The sequence below is a fragment of the Carettochelys insculpta genome, chromosome 6 (genome assembly GCF_033958435.1).
Source record: "Carettochelys insculpta isolate YL-2023 chromosome 6, ASM3395843v1, whole genome shotgun sequence".
Taxonomy (NCBI): domain Eukaryota; kingdom Metazoa; phylum Chordata; order Testudines; family Carettochelyidae; genus Carettochelys; species Carettochelys insculpta.
The window spans coordinates 81,045,869-81,069,821 of record NC_134142.1 but is presented as its reverse complement, the minus strand read 5'-3'; the positions used below and the strand labels follow the sequence as shown (position 1 = coordinate 81,069,821).

Here is a 23,953-nt window from a genome sequence, read left to right as displayed (position 1 = left end):
TTGTCAGTATTAGAGGCTTTGTACTCTGCAGACTCACATGAACTCCCCAGGTTGTCAGCATAGTGATAGTGTGACTGGAAGTGTAATTAGTGAGCAGCATGCTTTCCTGGGAATATGTTTAGGAAGCTCTCAGTCAAATGTTATCTATTCCTCTGTCTGAATTTTGCATGTTAAGTATAACCAATATAATGGATGCCTGTTTATAAAGCACTACACTGGTGTGGGGGTATATGGATTGCTTTATTCCTGTTTTGGGGATAGTGTTACATGTCTTGAAGAGTATTTCAAAACCATTGTTGGCTGCAGGCATGGGGTTTCAGTCAGTCTGCCTCCTTGATGGGAAGACATGGGTTACACTACTGTCATACAGCTAGCTACTCCTTCTGTATTCTTTCAGTTGAATTTGATTTAACAGCTGTTACGTACTTTTGTCACCCAAGGCTGCATGTGAGTGTAGTTTGTATGTGACCATATTCATATGGGAGGAAAAACGCCCTGGGTGTACTAGTGCTGAAATTTAATGAGATTAGATAAACTTGTCCCCACTTAAATGCGTAATGGGTAAGAAGTAGTTAACAGCTCTAATGAGGAACAATGTTAAAACATGTAAAATGCATTCAGGCGGGAACAAATCATTATTTAAATAGTTAGGCACAGCTGCTTGTTCTGAATTGTATTTACTCTAAATGAGTGCAACACCTAATTTTCTTCTTAAGGGAAAGTGTGGTGGTTTTTTGTTTTGTTTTTTTTCCCAGTGAGGTTAGATTACAAGTGATGCAGACTTGCGTGTTTTGTAGAATGCACTGCTCGCTGAAGAGTGAAGCTCTATAGATGACTGGACAGTTGGTAGAAGCATCATGTGATTTGTTCCAGATCCTTCATCGAATATAACAGTATAGTAGCATTTGTCATGTTGTCAAAATAACTCCTTTGGGGGTTCTTGAGTGACTCTCTCTCTTGCTTCTATGGAATTAAGTTGGATTATACCTTGGTCTGCATTTTTTGGGCCTACAATCTGACTGTTTTTATTTGGAACTATCACATGCTGTGTTTTCATGGAATATCAGATGTCCTAATTCAGGGGTTTGCAACCTACTGCGGCGGAGATGCACTCTGCTCTTTAAGGACTTCTTTGTGGCTCCCAACGCTATCATTTATAAACTTTAAAAAAAAAATAAAAAAATAAACCCTCCTGATTATTTTTGATAAATGGTGAACCTCTAAATGCCCAAAAATGAGCAGTTCCTATATAAATGTGATCTCAAAACATTGCATAACTTCCCCAGTATCCTCCAGAGAGCGAGAAGGTTTGGGAGTGAGTCAGGAAGATAGTGGTACAAACACACACACAAAGTGTGAGGAAATAGAATATGTAAAAAGTTTTTTGTGAACGTCCCGCAGTAAACATGTATTGCCTTACAAATCATTGTGTGTGCACTGTTCTTAAAATAAGGGTTACAGAAAGTACAGTTTGTTATTTATTAAGGTCTGTCTCGTAGTCACATGCATTGCAGCTCTTGAATTTATTTATTTATTATATATTATAATATTTATTTATATATAAAATACACAGTAAATTGGACAAAATGGCTCCTCTTGCTATTTTGGTTGCAGAACTCTACCTGAATTTGAATTATATTATGAATGTCGTATTTGATGAATTCAGAGATGTAAAAAATTAGTTCTAAAAATGTGCTGTTTCTCATATTGCTGTGTTCACAGCTTTCTCTTGCAATGATCTTGAGGTTAAGACTAGATCATGATTTGGTCTAGGGCTTACAGCATGTGTTTACGCTATCTGAAAACAAACTTACAGGTGTACATTCAAAACTTGGGTGCTTTTGAGTTTGGATCAGATAAATATCCAAAAATGCCTTGGGTCTTTTGAGCTTCAGAGCCTCTATAATGTAAGGGTAACAAAAAGCCACATAGCTGCTCCAGAGGGCCCTTTTGTCTACAGAACACATCAAAAAATCAGTCTGCTTTTATGTGCAGATGTGGTCTGTTGACAGAAGTTTTGTCAGAAAATCTCTTCAGACAGTAACTTCTGAACACAGATGCTTGTAGTGTAGATGTAGCCAAAGAGTTTCAACCCTGACTTGGAATATCCAGAGCTATGTGGTAACTGGTTTATTGTAAAAAAAAAAAAATGATAATTTGCTGTTTTTTCTCATATTATCCATTGTAGCCTAGATTTAAAGTATGTAATCACTATGCATGAAACTTCCTCTATACTGTGGCACTGATGGTAACCATAGGAAAGACTGTTTTAGAGGAGTTTATGTAGGTATCAACACTTTACATAGGTCACTTCTAGTCCTTCACAGAACTATTTTTTGGCATTCTTCTTATGCTAAGAAGTACTAGTCCTGCTTGCTGCACACTTTGTGTCCATTGAAAGAACAGGACATGAAAGCTTATCATGCTCCAGTGCCTTTTGCCATCTGTCCCACTAGCTGAGCAAGGAAGGTCTAGTAACGTAGTAGAAGAGGCAGCTCTCCAGTGAAATGAGTAATGCATCATGGTGGTTTTAATACCAGTTGTCTTGGAAAAAGCAAAGGGATTTAATAGGCAAATTTGGTTTCTCAATTGCTTTCTCAGCAAGAGATAAAACATTCCTAGATACACAAGAAAATAAAATCATTTCAAATATTTCTTTAAACCAAGAACCTTTTCCAGATGGCTAAGTTTAAAAAAAAAAAATCAGAGCTTTCCCAGTTGCCTCACATTGAGTTATTTGTTTGCAAACAGAAATAACACACCCCAGACCTCACCTGATGCTCTCACGCATGCTTTCCTTTCCAGGTCTTTCCCTTTTCAGGCACAAATTATCTCTACTCTGCTGCTCCAGATATAAATCTCTGAAGTGCCTTACTCATAGCTTCTATTCCTTGTAATATAATTTAAATGGGACTCAAAGGCCCCTCTTGGGATTGGAGTATCATTGCGGTAGGCCTTGTACAAATGCTTATAGAGACGACAGTCCCTACTTGGAAAAGCATCAAATCAGTGTAAGCCAGGGACAAATGGATACAGCACACATACAAAGTGAAGGGGATCTTCTGGGCAGATAACTTAGTTTATTTGTGTGAAGGCATCCAGAGTTAAGCTTAGGGGGTTGAGAGGTTTCTGGATATAAGAAGGAAGTAGGTAAATAGTAGATGCAGGAGGTTAGGGGAGATGGGAGGGTGAAACTGCTTGCATGGGCTGTGTGGAGGTGAGACAATGGTGGATGAACAAACAATGCCAAGACAGTAAAAAGAGGCATACGGAGGCAAGTTTCAAAACTGAGTAACTGAGGTCAGAGGGCAGTGTTCCTTCTAGCTGTGTGCTTGGGCAGACACCCAGGAGAAATTCAAATGACGCTCAGATGATTGGCAGAGTGCCCACAGCCAGCAGCCTGTGTTTCAACTGGTGCTGCATGTCTGCAAAGGCCTCAGTGCATATAAGAAAATGTATTCCATTCACGAATTGGAAAAAATAGAAGGAACATTGTCGGGGGCTGTAAATTTCCCCCCAGGTGCTGCTTTTTGATGTGTAGCAGACAGAAAAAAAACACTGAATCAGTTTTTATAGAACTATGTGCCCCAGATGTGATCTTTATCAAGTTCAAACTCCGCATGTGCCATGACCAAAGCGCTTCAGTTTGGAGCATGGTGCCACATTGACTCTACAGATGTCAGCCAGGGTTGACTGGCAGAGAAAGTCTAGGGAATAACTCCATGGCAGCATTTGTCCCCAACTCCCTGTGGTGCTACTCTGCTCAGACCTCATGAAGGAGGCGGCAGGAGGCAGGGCCACAGTGGGGAAGATGGCTTCTGCATACACCTTGTTCTCTGTGACTGATGACAGGTCTAGGGCTCCCCACAGCATCCAAGGATCTGTGTGTTCTTACCAGACTGCCCAACTCCAGCTTCTGGCCTGGCCAGTGGGGTGGGACTTCAGGAAAGAGGAGGAGCAGGAGTCAGGGCCACAGAGGAGAATGGGGCATCTGTATATGTCCTGTTCTCTGCCTTTTGAAAAGGTGACTGCAGTGTGTATATAACACTTGCAAATAAACCTCTCTTTTGTTAGTTTATAAAGTTTCTAAAAAAACCTTCTGCAGCTGCTGAAAAGCACACGCCTCTTACCCTATCACACATACTACGGCTGCACTTTTTAGGTTTGTGCTTTTGATGTGTAGCAGAGAGAAAAAAAACTACCAAGTCCAGTGACCAACTTTTGTTTCTTATGGAACTATGTGCCCTTGATGTGCTCTTAATCAATTTCACTCTTATTATGTGCCATGAGCAAAGTGCAGTAAACCCTCGATTAATGGGCTAAAGGGGGGAGGGTTGCCCATTAACCCCGAAAGCCTGATAAATCCAAGTGTTTACTACTCACCCACCCCTGCTAGTGCCCCCCGCCCACCAAAATAAAAAGCTGGGGACTTGTCAAACTCTAGCTGCTGGAGTCAGAATTGCCAGAGCCTGCCATGCAGCTGGAGGAACCACACTGGAGCTGCCATGCACTCCTTTCACCGGGGTGGAGCATGTACACAGGAAAATGGCACTCATGTATGCACCCTACCCCTGGTGGGAGGAGCGTGTGATGGTTCTGATGTCAGTGGCAGGGCTTCTCCAGCTGTACGTGGAAGGATGCCTCTAGCCATGCACAGTGAGGCAGCTCCAGCTGTGCAGCACCTGCAGCCGTGTGGTTCCTGGAGCGGCTCCTCCAGGTGGCAGTGGAAAGTCCCTTAATTTTGGGGGTCGGGGGGAGCAGGGGGGTTAGGATTTTATGGACACCGGTGGACTTCAGGAACAGGGTTGTCCATTGTTTTTGAAGTCTGCTAAATCGGGATCTGTGAAATCGAGGGTTTACCGTCCATCAGTTTGGAGCCAGAGTAACTGCTGAAATAGGAGGTAAAAAGGTCTGTGATTTGCATCCAGCATCCCTTTTTTCTTCATCTATAATACAAGTGTACAGGTATATGTACTGGAAACTAGTTTAAAGAATGAAATTGCAACCAAACTTGAGGCATACAGTGATCCAGGCACCCAAAATTAGCTGACATTTTTGACATTGGTCTCTGTGTGTGTGTGTATCTTAATGTGGCACCTAATACTTGTCAGCAGCGAACATTATATAAAGCATGTATGTTCTAATCTAAGGTGACAATTTTAATTTTTTGTTGGGCTGGCAACCCTTTCACTGGGAATAAGAACTAACTTAATTTTTAAGCTCTTATAGTTCAGCTGTGTGTGATGTAAACTAGTCTCTGGGTTAAATTGGCCATGCAAACAACTTCAGGGGGCTGGTTTGTAACAGACCCCATGCGAGCTACAGTTCTGTAAGTTACACAGGAAAATTGTAGAGGGCGTACTTTAAGTGATCACTACTGGTGCACCCACCGTCTTTGGGGGAGATTTAAATGCAGAATGGGATAGGCCTGAACAGGAGAGTGAACTGAAAATGTCTGAATCAAAAATGGGAGAAGTTTATTTAGAATGTCGAATGGGTGGTGTGTGCCAGTTAGACTACGTGGCAGGTATGTCCAACATATAGAGAACGCTCAACAGAAAACTCAGTGTGAAACTGATTTGTCGTGACAAGCGATATTTTCATAATGGTGCTTGAGTAATTTCACCTGTGCATTAGAAAGTGCTGCCACAGGGTGAACTCACTGTCATGGTGCCTCCAGCTGGTAGCTGAGGGAATCAGCTCCTTTTCCTTAGCTGGGCATCTCCCTCTGGCTGGTGTGTCATGTGCTGCCATTATCTGTGCTCTGTTTGAGATCTGCATTGCTCGCAGGATTGCTGGGTCCTTCTTTGGGACACTGCTCCCCAGCAGCACCCACTACAGTCCCTTGCCCCCTTCTGGGGGATGGGTCCAAAAGCCCTCGTTCGGGGTACCTGCCAATATGGCCAGTTGCAGCCTTTATCTACCCCTACCTCAGAAGCAAGCCACAGCCCATATTGGCCACAGTTGGTGTGGCTAGGTGCAGTGCAAAGGGGGAGGAAAGGGACTCAGGCCTGCCCACTACTGAGTCCTGGCCCAGGGACCCTCTGGCAGCAGCCTTGTCCTGCCCTCTTGTTCTCTTTCCCTTGACCATCTCTCACTCCTTGGGCCGCTTCCCCTGTGATCCCTTGTGGTCTTCCACCTCAGTGCTGGCAGGAGTCAAGTTGGAGCCTGCCCAGCACTGCTGTATCTAAGGTGCTAACTCTCTCTCTCTCAGATCTGGTCTGCACTTTACCTGGCCAGCCCCTACTGATTCAGCTCTTCTGAAGCAACTCCCTATATGCAAGGCAGCACCAGCAAACTGCCTGCTGATTGGCTGCCCCCAGGAGCCCTTCACTTATTGGCTGGGTGTTGCACAGGCTCCCTCCAGCCTGCTTTACCCCTTTCCTTCCAGTTTTGGGGCTGCTCAAGCCATTACAGATGTACATTCTGTCCATCAATGCCAGACTATAATTTTCTCCTATTTTTACTTTTTTATTGTAAATCATGCTGCTTATTGCCAATTCACAAGCATGTTGTTGACGAGTATCAGAAAGGTAGCCATGTTAGTCTGTATCTTCAAAAACAACACGAAGTCCTGTGGCCCCTTTATAGACTGACAGATATTTTGGAGCATAAGGTTTCATGGCCAAAGACCTGCTTTGTCAGATGCAACTCTTTGCCCACAAAAGCTTATGCTCCAAAATATCTGTTAGTCTATAAGGGGCCACAGGACTACTTGTTGTTTTCTTGCTGTTCTGCCATATGACTTTGGCAGCCTTTTGGAGAGGTGTGATCACACAAGATCTTGTGCCACACAAAGATAATCAAAAATGAGGGTTGGCAGGGCTGAGGATGGGGACTGGGGAAGGCCCACCTCACTCTCTGCCCAGATCTGGCACCACTTTGTGGTCATGGTTGGAAAGAACTTCAGCCCAAATGCCTTTGCAGCTCCCCACTCCCTGAGTTTCAACCCAGACTGAAGTGCAGAGATACATTCGCTCAGGGTGCTTACCGTGCTCCTAGAAGTTTTTCACCCCAAGTTTCTAAGCACAATAGTTCAGATAAAAATCCAAATCAAATACTAAAATTTGGTTCTTTAGTTCATCTGTGTTACAATCGGGTCACTCCAGTATCGTGGAGCAACTGCTTTTGGTGGGGGGGGAGGTGTTCACAAAATGTGATCTCTTGTAAAATTGAAGTTTGGATGCCAGTGTAGTCTAGTTGACAGAGCTCTAGATTGGGACTCGAGGGTGGAATTCAAATCCTGGCTTTGCTGTGTGACCTTGAAGTAGTTTATCTCTCTGCACCTCATTTACACGGTCTGTAAAATGGGAATAATTATGGTGCCCTGTTTTTGTAAAAGTGCTTTCAGATCTACTAATGCTATGTGAAGTAGGTATTAATCCTTATTTTAGTGTGTTATGATTGAGTAGAAATTCCCTGTTCTTCAAGGCTTGAAGGCATCTGTGTTTAGGTAGGCAGAGATACCAATATCAAAAGTACACTGGAAAAGTGCCCTAGTCTGTTTAAACCAACTGGTCCCCACGTTGTAGGCTTTTGAAGTTATCCTCTTTGCTTGTGTGAATGTGAAAACAATGCAGGAGTGGATCCCTTAGACAATTGATGTTTAGTTTTCATACAGTAGTTACCTGTACAAGTCAAGACTGAATGAGTAGAGGTTGAACCTGTCTTGTCTGGCATTCTTGGGACTTGACTGGAGCTGAACCAGAGAATTTGCTGCACCATAGGTCAATGTTGTTTAGTAGCATCAGTAACACTTCCTCTGTTTACTGAGCTCATAGAAGACATTTAAGGGTAAATTACAGCTAAATAACAGCACAGGACCCTGATAGTCAGGACCGGTGGCTGGGAACAAACTTTATGGGATCATGGGAAACTTGGTCACATCCATGATGAGTGGTCATCCAACTATCTAAAATAACATCACATTATGGAAGTTGCCAGACAAGTGTGTGCCGGACTAGAGAAGTTCATCCTGAAGTAGCTAAAAGTTGCAGCTCTGACTCTTTGCATGGTATGTGTGTGAAATAAATTGAAGTATTCTGTCTAGTCGTCTTCTCTGCACCAGGATCTGCATAATCAAACCATCGCATTAGGTACTACTAGGCATTCTGTATGCTTCATCCTTAGTTTGTAGCTATGTTTCAGGTAAGGCACTAGAACGGATGTTGATAGCATTTAAGAAAAATAAATCAATATTTCTATTTGTTATAAGAGAAATATGAGTGTTCAGACACAGTGGAATTGATCTTAGAGCACTGAGAATAACAAGTGGGTACCAGGTATGTAATGAAGCAATTATGACAAGTACTATGTATGTAATGAAACAATTGTTCAGTGCTGTGAAGAGGGAACTTTCTGCCCTGGTTTCTGCTTTTCCATACTTTATTTTTAAGCATATGCATAATTTTTCACATCAGAACTTTTCACTGTAGGATTACAAATTCAACATTACTGTCTTCAGCTTTCCGTGTGCTGAATATTTGCCACAAAAATAAAATCAGAATTCCTAATATGCAATAAATCTGGTAGAAGTTAATACATCAAAGTATTTTGATCTTTTTCTTCTTTCTCTGTTTCTGTGGACAAAGCATTGCATTGATTCACCCTAGGTTAGTGAGGTTATAAACAATGGTAATCAGGAGGGATGGGGGAGAGAAACCAAAATTAGTAATGTCCAATTCAATTGACATTCAGCCTGCATTAACAAGTCAAATCACAAAAGTGTATACACTATTTTACTGTTGAGCACTACCTGTATCGACACTAGCTTAGGCTGGCTGGGTGTTCAGTTTGGATCTGTCATAGGTGTTCTTATCATGCCACATGGCACCCATCTGTTTGTCAAGTGTATAACAACTGTAGTAAATGCATTTTGTAATTCCCTGTATCAAAAGAAAAACCTGCTGAAACTGGACTAGAGCCGATACAGGCAGTTGCTGGGATTGTCTGAGCATCTCCTCATTTCAGATCTTTTCCCTGCCACTTCATACAGAAGAACTGACAAAGACGAGGAGAATCAAAAATGTCAGTCATCCATTCTTTAGTGCTCCACAGTGCCCACATTTCACTCTGATATGATAAAGTTGATGTAACTATGATTCTTCGCATTAACAGCTTTGTAGGAAGCTTGATGTAATGACTTCTGAGACACCACTGAAGTGTCCGTAACACGATGGCAGCTGCTATGAAAGTGTCCATAGCTTTTTAACATACTAAAGCAGTGTTTCTTATAGTTACATTTTTATAACAGTTGGTGCTGACAGACCAATCAATCTGAGAGTTGCCGCCTATTTGATGTTGTCTGGTCAGGTTAATACAATACTCTGTTGGCTGGAGACTGCTTGCTGGTAATGACTAGAGGTTGGTAGGTGTTTTCTCCCCCCCCTTCCCCCCAGCCCTCTAAATTTGATACGTGTCTGGTAAGATATTCCATCATCTGCCGTAAGTTACCAGCTGAGCCAGTGGAGCAGTGTCACTGGGTGTATTTGAGGTTTCCATGTAAACTGATGTTCAGCTCGGTGCCACCATCAACTGCCCTTTCAAGCTTATCCATCAGTCAGTACTGATATCAAGCAAGAATAGTGATGATGCAGCCTTGCCGAAACACAAAAATGTGGCAAGTATCTCCCATTAATTCAAACCCCACTTTGTGTTCCTTTAGAGCACAGATGAGCAAATTTGGGAGGGCATGACCTTTCATAAAGGGGAGGGTTGCATAACAGTCAGCTGCTGGGTCTTGCTCATTCATCTAATTAAAAGTGTTGAAATTGGTTACTGTTCTTACGTACGTGTATTCACATTTATGTATCGCTTAATAAAGTTTTTACATTCAACATGCTTATTTTCTTACACGTGCCAAAAGGGTTTTTATGTGAACATAACCAAATTTTCTATCGGTTTGGATTACATTAGTCAGTGGAGGGACCCCCTGCTAATTTCAGGGATGAAAAGTGGGGCCTGACATAAAAAGTTTGCTTGCCCCTGTTTTAGAAAGTGGTTCTATCAATAATGCTATCTTTCTGGGAATGCTGAGTCACCTGACCACATCTTACAACCTTGCCTGATACACTAAAACAAAGGGCTAATGAAAGCCTATTTAGAAAGTGTTATACACAGCTTATTATATTCAGACATCTCATAAAAGCTATCTCAAAGCAAAAAATGTGGTCAGTAGCACAATGGCCAAGCTCTAAAGCCATGGTGACTATCCTGGCCTTCACTTCCCTTGTCTTGAATCAGTGATGCAGTTTTTGAAAAGACTTCTCCCCTGGCACTGACCACAACACAATACATCTATAGTTGTGACATCTGATCTTCTGGCCCACTTTTTAACAGAGACAAAATAGTGATCTCCCTGTATTCAGCTATGATGATGATGCACAGGAGGTCTAGCAGAATGTATGCAACTGTGGCAAACTTGGACTCTCTCTCTTCAGCAATTTGGGGGCATTACAGACTTCTGGAGCCACCCCAGACTTCAACTTATGAATGGCAAACCAGATTTCTTCTTGCTTGAAGCCAGGTGGCACTTACCCAGAACACCACACTGTGAGGCTGCATCTACATTAACAAGTTCTTTTGAAGGACTCTTCCAAAAAAGGGGGCTCTTTCTAAACTTCCTGTGGAGCATCTACACACACACAAAGCGTTCTTTCAAAAGTAAATCAAAAGAATGTGGCATTCCTTTTGAAATCGCTTTTCCTTTCCCGTTTCAGGCCAGACACCTTCTTTCAAAAGAAAATGTGGGTAGATGCTCCACAGGCCCTCTTTTTTTGAAAGAGCAGTCCTCATGAGTCCTCTTTTTTTTTTTTTTTTCGATCACTGGCCCGTTCTTTCAAAAGAGTGATGGCTGCGTGGATGCTCTATTTTGAAACAGCAGATCACTCTTTTGATCCACTTATTTGTGTGTGGACACACGCTTTCAAAAGTTCTTTTGGAAGAGCTCTTCCAGAAGAGCTTCTTTCGAAAGATGTCTGTAGTGTAGCTGTAGCCTAAGTGTAAGATGAGAGGTTGCAAATAATTGAAATACACCTGAAATGACTTTCCCAATGATACAAGTGATCTTGCAGGCTGGCTAATACCACCCTTCCAGTTCTTTACTGGGCAAAATGATGCTGCCATCTTTCACAGTCAGTGCACAGTTGAATGGAGGCTGCAGAAATTGTACCAGGGAGTTGCCTGTTCTAACCTGGATACCTGGTTTGAGTACCAGTATTCTTCATCTTTCATGCAGAGTGACTAGACAACATTCCAATGTTGAACTCATTTAGCTCTTTTTTGCTCTTGACATGTGTGCACAAATTGCAGTGATCAATGGGTGATATCTGAAGGGCTGATGGTTCAGTACCAAGCAGGCAGTGATCAGCAGGGAGGCCTTGAAACAGTTTCTCTCCTCATCAGATGACAGAGGAAGTGAGCAGTGGCTTTGAACAGTTCAGAACAAGAAGCCATTTAATAGTTCATTTCTAAGAAGAGCATTTGATTGGATTCAACAAACTTTAGCATGTTGACCTCAAAGACAGCAACTTAAAGGTGCACTTTTGTCACCAGGAGCCAGTAACGGGCACATCAGCGATTACATATATCAAAGATGTCTGTCTGCCAACTGTTTTGTTAACAAGAACACAATTACAGGCCTAGTGAAATCAAGTAGGGTATACTAATTCTGCTTGTGAACTTCAGGAAAAGGAAGAGTGAGACAGTGCTCACCATCTCATTAACAGGTGCAAATTTGAGCAATCACTTACCCTTGTTCTTTTGAGCACCAAAGTTCCCAGTGTACTCAACCACTGTGGAAATCCTTTTCTACCTGTACATTATAGAAGCCTAGAGTCATGACCTGTTACCTTCTGGGACTTTCATTAAAAACTACCTGCAGCTGCCGGTAAAAACCTTTAGTGTCCTTGTTAGCCTTGCTATTGGTGGCAATATACACAGTGATAAGATGCTCCACAGCCAGAACAGAGTAAGATGCTGCTGTGCCATTCATTACTTATCTGATGACTCTGTAGTGCCTACTGGAAAATAAGTGAAAGTACAATAGCCAGCTCTTTCTTGAGCAATCTGTTGTTGTAATCTGAGAAAAGAACTACTGTCCTCAACTTTGTTTTTACAGTTTATTGGCCAGTATGTGTCAGGTAAGGTCAAGCTCTTTGGCTGCTTAAAAGGGACAACTTTAGCAATTTCACACAACATTTGAATGTTCCAGATGCCCATTTTGCATTTGCCACCAACATTTAGTATACCAGAATGGCCCTTTCACAAGGTTTCAGTGATCATTTTTGCCTCAGTGGCAGGCACAAACTCAGAGCCATTTTGTTTTCACTGATGCTTGACCAGATTGTTGCAGGTGGTTGACTTCAGTAGATGTGAATGTACCAACTCCAGAAAGTTGGGTTTGTTTTTTTTAAAGTATTAAATTTCTGATGATTTATTCTTGACAATGATTTAATTAACTTCTTCCCTGCTCTCCCTCCCTGCCTCAATCGTATTACATAAATCTTACATTCTTGCAGTCAATATCATAAGATAAGTAGATACAAATTTTTAGTTACATTTTGTCTCTGGAAAGCAACATAATTTCTGAATTTGAGTGACATAAACATGAATGAGTGAATCCAATTTTTTTCTGTGGAAAACTTGTAGAATACTTCATAGTGAATGAGCTGTCCTGCCTCATTTTAGAAGATTTGGTTAATGAAAATATGTAGCCTTTAAAGAGAGGATTGCTTCTTACCATTATGGTTAATATTATTTTCCCTGAAACTTTACTAATCATAAGGCTGGAAACAATAGCATGATTTTCCCTATTCACCAACATTCAACATTTTTTATAAAACTTGTTAGTTTCCTTAGATTCTATTTTGCAGTTTAAAGTAAAATGCAAATCCTTGCCCTGCCCCATCTCCAGAATGTGACCAATATCAAAATCTTACATTAACCCCTCTTGATTTCTCTAGTAGTACAAAATTCTTATATGGGAGAAGAGGAGACATGGCTTGGACATCTTATTGCAGTACTTAATCTCTGTGTGGTATTTAGAAACTCTGGACCACTGAACATATACAAACAGGATGCATAGATTTTTCTTGTGAGATGAGACTGACTGTCGTGTAACAAAATCATATAACGAGCATTTTATTTCATTTTTCAATGGTCATCTCTGCAGTAGCAAGTCTGGAAGATGGGCATGCTGCGATAGGTAAAGTTGTGAGCAACAATCTGAAAGCATTTTGCTGTCTTAGTATTACTCTAGTTGTTCCTAACACAGCCAGCCACTGCAGTAGCACGTGTGCTCAAGACAAAGCTCAGCTACAGAAACACAGGTAGTTTCTCACCTGTGCACATCCTTTCTATTCTAATTAGCATAAGGCTTTTTGGTGAGTTTTGAGGGCATGGAAAAAGAAATTGTTCAGGAAGGTGCTGTTTTAAAACAATGGGAAGGTAAACAAAGAGGCTGGAAGTGGAGAAATAGTTGGTGGGGTATGACCCCTAACCACTGGCTGAGATACTGAAGTCCTCAGATGGTTTAAAGACTTCAAGTTTCATAGAGAATTGACCATTTACACTAGTTTAAACCTGCAAAATACCTCTGTGACTTCCTGCAGAGGAAGGTGAAAATCTCCAAGGTCTCTGGCAATCTGACCTGAAGAGCGGCAGAGGGGGAGGGGGGAGAAGGGAGAATTTCTTCCCCCGAGCATTGGTACAACTGTATTAACCTTTTTCAAAGTCATGTCATATTGATGGCTCTTAAGTTGTCCTGCAATCATGCAATACACCCAGCTCTTTCTCTTCCTCTGTTACTTCCAGCTGATAAGTCCACAGCTTATAGCAAAAACTTAGTTCCTAAAGGCATGTCTTTACACTGTTAAATATCATTCCATTCCTGTTACTCCAGTTTGCAAGTCACTGCTAGTTGAAGGTTCTCTGAAAGTATCTGGCAGACTCAAACTCAATGGCTGACAGTAGGCATATCATCTGTTACCCTTTCTTTTAACATTAAGTTCACTTTCTACCTTTATTTCTCAAGTCTAGATGGCCATCAGTGTGTTCTGTATTTACTATATATTATTACAGTTGGTTTTATTGGGAAATTTTAAAATTTAAAGGCCAGGTTATCTCCTACATTCTTGATGATACACCTTTACTCATTGTCCAATGAAAACGGTTGGTGTTGGGAAAACGAGCTTATAAAGCCTCCCTTAGCTCTTGGGTGTCTGAGCTCTCAAACTAATTTTTGCCATCGTCAAATGAAACTTATTTGTCTCCAAGGTCCCACACAAAACAAGCCTTGAGACGTTTTGGAGTCGGCTCATGAGAGGATTCTTGCTGCAATGTCCCAAACGTAATTGAATTACTTTACATAAAAGCTGCATGAATATGTAGGGATGTTTTAAGTTAACCCAACCTCCTATGGCAGAATCTGAATGCAGATAATAGGCTCCCCCCACCCCAAGAGTATCAGTAATCTTTGCAAGGAAGAGGAGAGAAACTATTTAGAGTAAAGCTGATATTCTTCTTTTATTTCTGTTTTGAGAGTCTGTGAATTTCACAACTTCAGGCATTGCAGAGACCAAAGAACAGCTTTCTTCAAAAAAAAAAAAATCACTTTTCCCTTTATCCCACTCTTCTCCTATAGCCTGACTAGTGTACCATCAATTTTTTTACTTGCTAGTACTCCTCCTGTAAATGCTGATACAGATGTTATTGTGGTACCAAACGAGAGTTTGCAGTCTGGTTTTCTGAACATACCCCAGTATTTTTATCTTGATACATGGTTACATTTTTCCTTCAGTGGAATCATGTCTTCAAAAGCACTATTTCCTATTATCCATCCAGAAAGTTTATCACTGTTAAAGAGCCTTAAGTTAACAAGCTTTTTGGTGGCACTATGGAAATCTCTTAACAACCAAAAGTATTTTTCCTCTATGAAAGGAAACATTCAATATAAGCGGCAATTTTTGTCTCTCCCTTTCTTCTTTGGAAAACTGACCAACGGAAATGGCTTTAGCAAGAGTAGATGTTTATTCTGGTGTAACAAACCATGTATGAAGTATTTGATACATGGGAGTAGGGGACAAACCCACGTTACAATTTCTATCAATAAAAATTATTTTGATGGATTTTGTTTATTGTAATTGACTTGGAAAAGCAAACAGTACTAGAAGGAATAAAAATACTTAAAACAACCATTCATATATTCTGCAAAATATGTTTCATAGAAATAAATGTTATCCAATATTTAAGGTCATGTGGGAAATCTACATATAAAGACTATACAGTAGAGAGTTTAAAGAGTAAATTGCAAACTCGGATGCTATTTCTCAAGCTTCTTTAGTTCTCATGCCTACCATATGTATAATAGCCAAAATACCCAAATTTAGTATCACCACATACTTTTATAAAGCATCAGCACAAAGATGCCTGCATGGGAGGTACTGCAAGCGACTGCTACAAGTTTGAAGATAGGTCTAAGAAATGAGTTATTCTGATTCTCTTTGGATTGTAAGCATTTTGGGACTGGGACAATTTGTGTACCTTCCTGCATATTCTGTGTAGTGCCAAATGTACCTTGCCACTTGGAAATAGCTACTAGCTGCTCCAATGAATTATTGTCTCTGTATTCTGCTACAGTGAATTGCACAGCTGGATGATCAATGGCCAGGGAAATTCAAGCAATCAGATGTAGTCTCTTCACTAATGTTGACGTTCATAATTACTAGAATGAGCCTCTCATTCCTGAGCTCATTACAGTAAGGGAGAGACCTATAAATAGTAAGTCAGATTGACCCATCCCAGCAGTTGCAGAACCTGTACATAACAGGAATTTCATTGTATCTTACAATAAAACATTCTGTAGGAATTGACTCAAATCTCAGTCATATCAGTGAGCTATAGCATGGGATTTCTTGCATTACTCAAGCAATATTCAGATATAGCTGCCTATGTAGGCTATCACAAACATGGAAACTGTAAATCCACAATGATAACCCCTCTGAAATGAATGTAAGCTACCTTGGGAGAAATTAGATGTGCACTGAGCAGCCATTTGCATTTCTGTCTGTTGCTCTGGGCAACACACACGCCCTCTTTGTCAGTGTCCCAGCCTGTAAAATTAGGAATTGTGGCTTACCTCACAAAATAGTTCAGGTTTAAACAGATTTTCATACATGTAAAGGATGTGTTACAATACAAAACTCTTTTTTTTTTTTTTCATGCAGTGGTGTGGTAGTTTGCTTTCTTAGACCCAACAAACACCAACCGGTTTAGAATTAGGAACTCTTGTTTTTCCTGGCAGAAAAATTCAAAATTAGTTCAAAATTAAGGGCTGAAGAACCATTGCAGAGAAGCAGCCTATGTTAATCCTATCTGATAAATGGCAAATCTGGGAGAAAATATGCTATATAAGGCAATGGCTGGCACTCTACTGCAAGTAGTTTGATGACAAGATGAAATGTGTATTACTATGGAAGGTTACCTTAAATAGTATAATTAAACCTATCTATTTTATCTTACTGACCTGACAGCCATCATCTAATAGTGAAAAAACTCAAGACTCCTCTATTAAATGTCTGTTAGTTGATTTCTTTTCAAAACAGGACAAACCTAAATTCACGTGTGTTTACCTACAGGAGTTTGGCGCGTAGTCTTCATTATTGCAGGGACTGCTCAGTCTCATATGGAGCCATATGGTCCACTCAAACTGCCTGGGTAAAATGTTCCTTTTATCATTTGGAGACCAGCCCTCTGAATGGGCCTATGGCACCATGGGAGGATCTTACTCATGATTGGTAATGAAGGTCTTATATGACTAGTCTGCAGCTAAGTACTCACACCACCTTCAGAACTGAGGGAGTGCTGCCAAGGCAGCTTGATCCAGGATAATTTGACCTAGTTGCGGGATGGGCACAATTTAGTCTGCTAGACCCACATAGACTGCAAACATGCTTCAAGGATGTCTTGACCTGTATAAATGGAATACATCCAGCACAGTAATAGACAAAAGAACCCCATCAGAACAAATAAACAAAGGAAAGTCTATTGGAAACAGTTTATGCTTAAACATGTTGTCTTAGGAGATATAAAAATAAGCTTGTTGCCTATTGATAGTTTCCCTTGCTCATTCTGCTACTTTTGTTGGATTCCTGGCTCCGTAGCAGTGAACACATCAATTTATGCCTACTGTTTCCCATTGTCAGCAGCCATAATATCAAGGCAAGTCCCACCTTCCTGTAGGTAAAGGGGGAAATAACCACTGAATCATTTTCTCAACCTTTTTTTTTTAATTCCCTGTTTGTATATTCTTAAAATGTAACAGCATGGTTTACAGTAATGTAAATAGTCATATCCAGTATCTTAAAGTGGTTATTTACAACAATCTATAATCAATTAATTTGTGTGCCAAGTCATGTGTGGATGTGCACCATCAGTAGCAACTGTGGGAGGCTGTGGGCTCTCTGGTAATCAGCTGAGTGGCACCTGAATCTCTTCTAGGTGACAGCCCAAGCTCTCAACATACAGGCAACGCTGTGAATTGTAACACTGAGCAGAAGTAATGGGTCTGTCCTACAATTGCTTATTACCTAATATACTATATTGTTAGTCTTTGGAGTGCTACTGGACTGCTTTTTTGTTTTGATAGACTACAGACTAGCACAGCTATCTCTCTGTCACAGTCAGCGCTGTCTGTAACCCATTAACACCCCTCGCTCCTGCTACAAAGGCATTAACACACTGCTTAGTCTTAAACTCTCTCTTTAGGATATGTTAACTATTTATTTATGCCAACCAACCTGTTCCACCTGCATTTAGCTATGGCACTGGGGGCAAGTTTACACTAGACCTGAGAGTTGATCTCAGATAGGCAATTCCATCTAGGACAATTGTATAGCTGAAATTGACATATGTGAGAGAGACTTATCAGGCCCACCTCACAGGGAGGTTGATGGGAGAAACTCTCCCATTGACCTTCCTTATTCCTCGCAAGAATGAGGAGTACCAGGTTTGACTGTCAAGCCCTGATAGTTTGATTTTATGCCTCCCTACCTGGTGTGCTAAATTGAACCCGGGAAGATTGACCCTGACCATGTCAATCTTCTGGTAAGTACAGACATACCCTGAGTATCTTTCCCAGAGCTGAAGAAGAGATCTGTGTATGTCAGAAGTTTCTCTTTCATTAATAGAAGAGAGTAACTTCACCTACCTTTGTCTGTCTTGTACTCTGGAACCAATGCAGCAAACAATATTAACACTGGCTGCAACACTCAGCTAGTTGCTTTGGTATTGGACTATTTGGTGGAGCCCAAAATGGAGAGAGAGTGGGTGCTGTATTGTGCATGTCACATCTGATACTTCATTATCTTTCTACCTCATATAGGGGCTGGATTATTGTCGTGATGGAATCATGTGGCTCTGCTGAGAGCTTCAAATATGAAGTTGTCACCATTTTTTCTTTACCAGAGTGTTTCCCTCTGGGTTCTTTCTACAATAGTACCAAAACAGTTTGACTGTCTTGCAGGTAGTGAATGTTTCCCTCCTCTCTGCAACAGAAGCCTTAGTAACTTAAATTCTCTAAGTGGACAGCCACAGCTAATTTGTGCTGTTTCAAGGCTCCCTCAAGCATGTCCTTTTTGAAGATGATCTGCATGTATGGGAACAGTGAGAATTAAAATTAACTCCTACCTTGTATTTGCTGCCGTCTTTGCTAGTAACGAAGTTTTAAGCTAGTGCAGCACTACATTTTGTAATACGTTTTGTTTGTGGCTAGCTGTTTAACCTCTAACTTGTGCTTATTTAAAAAATGCCTGGCAAGTTGTAATGGGCAGTAGTTTCTGTACTTCATAGCTGTGCTTAAATTTTTTAAATTATTTTTGTGTCCACTTCTTATTAACCTAATTCTAATTACCTAGTGCTGTTGAAAGTGAGAAAGTTCAGACTGTTAAATCTTTTGTTGCTGGACTCCTGTACTGTAAAATATCCAAACTAAGCTTGTTTTTATTTGCTTATTTTGCAAAACTGCATTTTCTTCATCCAGTGTCTACTTTTTTCTTAGATAACGTGAGCAAGAATCTTAAAGCTACATTTCCTCTAAATTACAGGGTGCTTTTTACTATAGCCTTGTTTGTAGCATTTCTCTGTTTTGCAGGGACTCCGAAATATTTTTAAAAAATTTGTTTTCATGCTTGCACTTGCCCTGTTACTATTTCAGTTATGCAGATTCTTGATGCTGTGGAGATTTGTGCTTGATGACGCCAGGGCAGCTGCACGTTGTTAGCATTGTAGGTTGTCAGATGATCATGTGGGATTCTTGCAGCATGCAACATTCAATAGGATTGAAAAAGGGCTTTTGATGCAAGGCATAGCTTTCCGACTATATTTGTGCCTTTTTAGCTAGCTAATAGAGAAAACAGATCTAATTTAAATTTTAAAATGCTGCCTCATTTTTCTTCTGGTTGGTTTCATTTTGGCTTCACTAGAAGATGCATCTGGTACATCCATGATTGAGGAGTTTATTAATGATATTGTCATTCAGCTCACTTACTTTCTTTTCTTTTTAGAATCCTAGCTAACCCACAGATGACATGATCATGCATTTGTTCAGTCATCCATATAGACTACAAACCACCATGCATGATTTCTTCCTCTTTCTCCCCTCACTCTGCCTTTTCATTCCCTTTTAAGTTGCATTGTCATGTTCTCTTTTACCATTAAGCTCTGTGTTTTGTCTTCCCCTCCATTGTTTGCTGATGGTTTTTTTTTCTTCCATGCTTGGTTACTGCAATATTATTTGATTAACTGGCTGTGATGATGATGAACCTGCACACTGGAGGAGCAGCTACTACAGTGGTGATGAAGGGATGTAATAATGGTCGCTATCCTCGGAATTCTCTCTACAGTGACTGCATTATAGAAGAAAAGGCAGTGGTCCTGCAGAAAAAAGACAATGAAGGATTTGGATTTGTGCTCAGAGGGGCAAAAGGTATGCATTTTTCTGTGTGTCTCTGTGTGTTTGTGTAAATATACAGAATTCATATATTCACATCTCTGAATAAGCAGGAATTATTCTTGGTGCACTTGGTTGCTAGACAACAGTGTTCGCTGCATTCTGTGCTACTCGGATGGATTTTAGTGGTTTCTGTTTGAGCAGTTTGGATTTTGTACAGAGCTCTTTCATATGCTGTTTGTTTTTATTTCAGAGTAGTTGCAACATTTTTTCATGTACATATTCTGTTAGCCGTCTAAGCCAAACTACAGGCATCTTGCTTCAGATGAAAAAAATTACCTTGTATTTCAAATGTTAGTCAATTTTAAAATGGTATCTGTGAATAGCAAGTAAAAAAAAAAAAAAAGGCAGGTTAGTGTTTTGCTTAAAATAGGTGTGGACTTTGTGCAAGGTGACACTGATGCAATTTTGGTATGAAAATATGGTCTTTCTGTCTTCAGAAGCTGCACATATGTTGCATGGCCTGTGATGCGTTCTAAGAACTGCTTTTCTTCATACATTAAAACGTTAGGTTTTAGTCTAAGGAAAAGATTATTTTAGAGGATTTTTAAGAGTGAAGTCTTACATTTAGTGCTCTGCTTTTCAACTTATGCTTCAGTGTCGGTGAATTTTACTCAATTTATGTTTTTTAAAATGTATTGATGGTATGTCCCATCTCTTGCTCCCCCTCAGTTTTTTATGGGTTTTTCCCTTGCCCTGCCTGGCTCCAATTAAAGGGTTGCTCACATGTGGTCATGAAGGCTATTCCACACCCTCATTCTGGGGACATCATTTTTATGTTCCCTCACTAAATTTAATAATACCGTATTTTTTTGAATAGCTATAAAAGCATTCATTCTGTTAAATGCATGTGAGTGGGGACTGCCAGGAAAGCCAGTGGCTTTTTCTTTTGATTAACTGGCATGAGATGTCTATGCAGCAAAGTGAGGTTACAGCCTCTGTGTAAGCCCAAGTAATTTAGTCACACTCGCACTCTCAAGTACAGGGGTGTGAGCCCCTCAGATGAAAGGTCTCAAGCCCTTAATAATCCTAAATCTTTCTGATACAGGACTGGTGTTTGGCCTGCTGTGCCTTTCCTTACAATAGAAACTGATATCTCTTCTGCTCATGTTTTGAGATTCATATCAGTGTAAAGAATAACTTACCAACATTTAATGTAAATCAAGCAAGCTAGGACTTTTCCTCCCAGTTATAGATTGTAAAACCAGGGTAGTTCTTGCAGAGAATGAGATGAGCATTTCAATATATATAAACATTTCCAAAAGGCTTTGACCTTCGCAATCAAAACTGAACTGTTACACATTTTGATTATTTTATGTGGCAAAAAAGGGAATATATTCAAAAATGGAAAACTGTAGAGTGCCAAGGGACTGCCTGTATCTAGATTATCTGCAGCAGAGGCCTAATTTACTTTTAGTACGTAATGTGTGTTTTGTTCTTCATTCACCATGGAGTCTTTTTCAGTAAAATTATGTTTGCAACTATTATTTGTTTTAATATGACCTTTTATCTTCAAAGCTGATACACCTATTGAAGAATTCACCCCAACTCCAGCCTTTCCTGCTTTGCAGTACCTGGAATCTGTGGATGAAGGGGGAGTAGCATGGCAAGCTGGTTTGAGAACTGGAGACTTCCTGATTGAGGTAGGAAAGCATGGAATTTGATTGTGTATTCTGGTGGCAAAAATGTTGTGTGTTGTTTTTAAACACTTAAATTTGAGCTATAAAGTATGATTATAACCAATAGTGCCGAGGATGCTGCTGATATAATAATAATGATCTTATTTGGATTTCATGCAAAATATAGGAAAGTAAACAGATTTGGATACCATGTGAGAAAACTGCTGGAGACTGATTCTGTTTTTGATTTGGGGTAGACTACTAAATAACTGCTAAAAAAATAACTTCATTAGTATAGCAGTTATATAAAACCCTTTTGCAGTCTTGTTTGGTAGCAGTGCGGAATTTAATGAAAGGACTTCAATAGCATGGTATAAAAGAATCTGCATGTGAGGTGTTCTATTTGGCAGATATGGCAAGTAGAGAATTGTTAAAGGCCAGTATCAAGAAGTATTGAGATGAGGTGGGTTTTTCTTTTGTTTTACTCATTTATTGCTGTGACACAGGCCAGGATAATTTGGAGGATGCTTTCACAACAACTTTTTTTTTTTTTTCAAATAGAACATTACTTGTTATGTAGTCTGCACAGTTGATGATGTGTTTCCAGATGTTTTGCAACGTGAATCTACAACCTAAACGTAACTGTTCCCACAGTATATGCATATGTGTTAGTGTTTACAAGGAAAAAAAACCTGATGTTTGAGGTTTCTGTATTGATTGACCTTTTTCTTTTCTTTTTCTCAGAGGTGTATTTGTCAAACTTTTGAGTTGGAATACAAATTTACATAGAATACAACCTTGTCATCTTTCCTTTATATTAAATGTAAATGCAATTTAGGTTTGTTACTTGCATGGTCATACAATGAATATGTACACAGGGAGTTCTTTATATCAATGAAAGTATAGACTTTTTCAAGGTAAGCAAGAAAAGTTGATGTCCCTCTGAGCATTGATGCCTAAACAGGAGAAGATGCTTTTTAAAAATTAGTATTTGTCAGTGTGATTTGTCTTTAGCTTGTTGGTTTTTAGATTTTTGTTCTGGTAGTGCTTGGCATTTGTAAGATAAGTGCTTTTTCTGAAGATGTTTGGAAGTATCAGCAGTACATTTTCTGCCCTTAAGTGGGCAGTTTTCACAAAGGCTATTCGCAGGCAGCTTTGATGGATTGATTGGTGAGCAATGGTTAACTTCCTACAAGGAGGATGAAAGGTTGACAAAATGACTGGTAAGAATTGCTTAGACTGTGATGATAGGATAATTAATAATGTACAAACCTATAACTTGGTTTCTGAACAAGCTTCATAATGAAATAAATCAATGTCTAGTCCCCAGTTTAGTAAAGCATTTAAAGCACACATTTAAATACTTCCTTGAGGAAGGGAGGGTGTCATGAATGAGGGCCGTAATCCATACTTCAATGCGGTGAAGTTTGTAGCCTGTTCTGAAGGATGTGGTAATGTGTAAAACAAATCTAGCTGTGTATATAATCTGACCATTCGAGTTACTACTTAAGCCACAAATTGCACATTAAAAAAAGAACTAATGCAAAAGAATCACAGCTTTACTTTGATCCCTAAGAAGAAAAAATTAGTATTTTGTCATGTGTGGCTATTGTAATAATGGCAATTAGTGGTAAGACCATGTACCATCCAAGTGACTGATGTCTCCCAAGACTCTGTATGGAAATACCATGAATTTCCTCCGTATGTTTGGCTACCATTATTTGATGAAAACTAATTAGTCCAATAAAGTCATACAACATACTTCTGTTAATTGTATGTTGCCCTTTACATTTTTTGTAAAAACATATAACACTGATTTGACTTGTTACCATGCTGAAAAACTTCTTTTTTGCCTAAGACTTACCTTAATAGCCCATGTTAAATTTATGGAATTGAAGCATGGTACTTGTTGTCGTCTTTGTGTAAAAACTTTCTAGTTTTATGTATGCTCTTCTATTTATCTTTGTCCTTTAAATAGCATTGTATTATTGTGACAGAACCTACTGTGAAAAGAACACATGCTGCTTCTGCTGATACAGCATAAATAAAATAGTGGAAAAATGCAAGAATGACTCTTCAGATTGAGAACTGGCAAACGCTGGAGGTTATAATGTAAACATTATTAGCACGTGGGTATTCTAGATTTCACATGCTTGTTAGCATCTGATCCATCAAGTAGGGAATTTCTTTCCCAATTGACTTTTATAATTAGAGGAATTGTCCTTACAACTTTTTTATTGATATCTGCATGCATTCTTACACTGTGGTACGTACCCAAATGGGGGGAAAAATGAGTAAGAATAGAGCTAATTACTAATACAGGAGGGCA

The 23,953-nt window shown here is 39.9% G+C and overlaps 1 protein-coding gene across 1 annotated transcript in view; it reads left to right on the top strand.

Moving 5' to 3' along the window:
* The window catches only part of SHANK2 (SH3 and multiple ankyrin repeat domains 2), a 721,067-nt gene that overhangs the window by 475,409 nt on the left and 221,705 nt on the right, over positions 1 to 23,953 (top strand). Inside the window, exons 17-18 of the mRNA XM_074997460.1 lie at positions 19,899 to 19,981; positions 21,524 to 21,648. Coding sequence (XP_074853561.1) covers positions 19,899 to 19,981; positions 21,524 to 21,648 — 208 coding nt within the window. The remainder of the gene's footprint in view (positions 1 to 19,898; positions 19,982 to 21,523; positions 21,649 to 23,953) is intronic.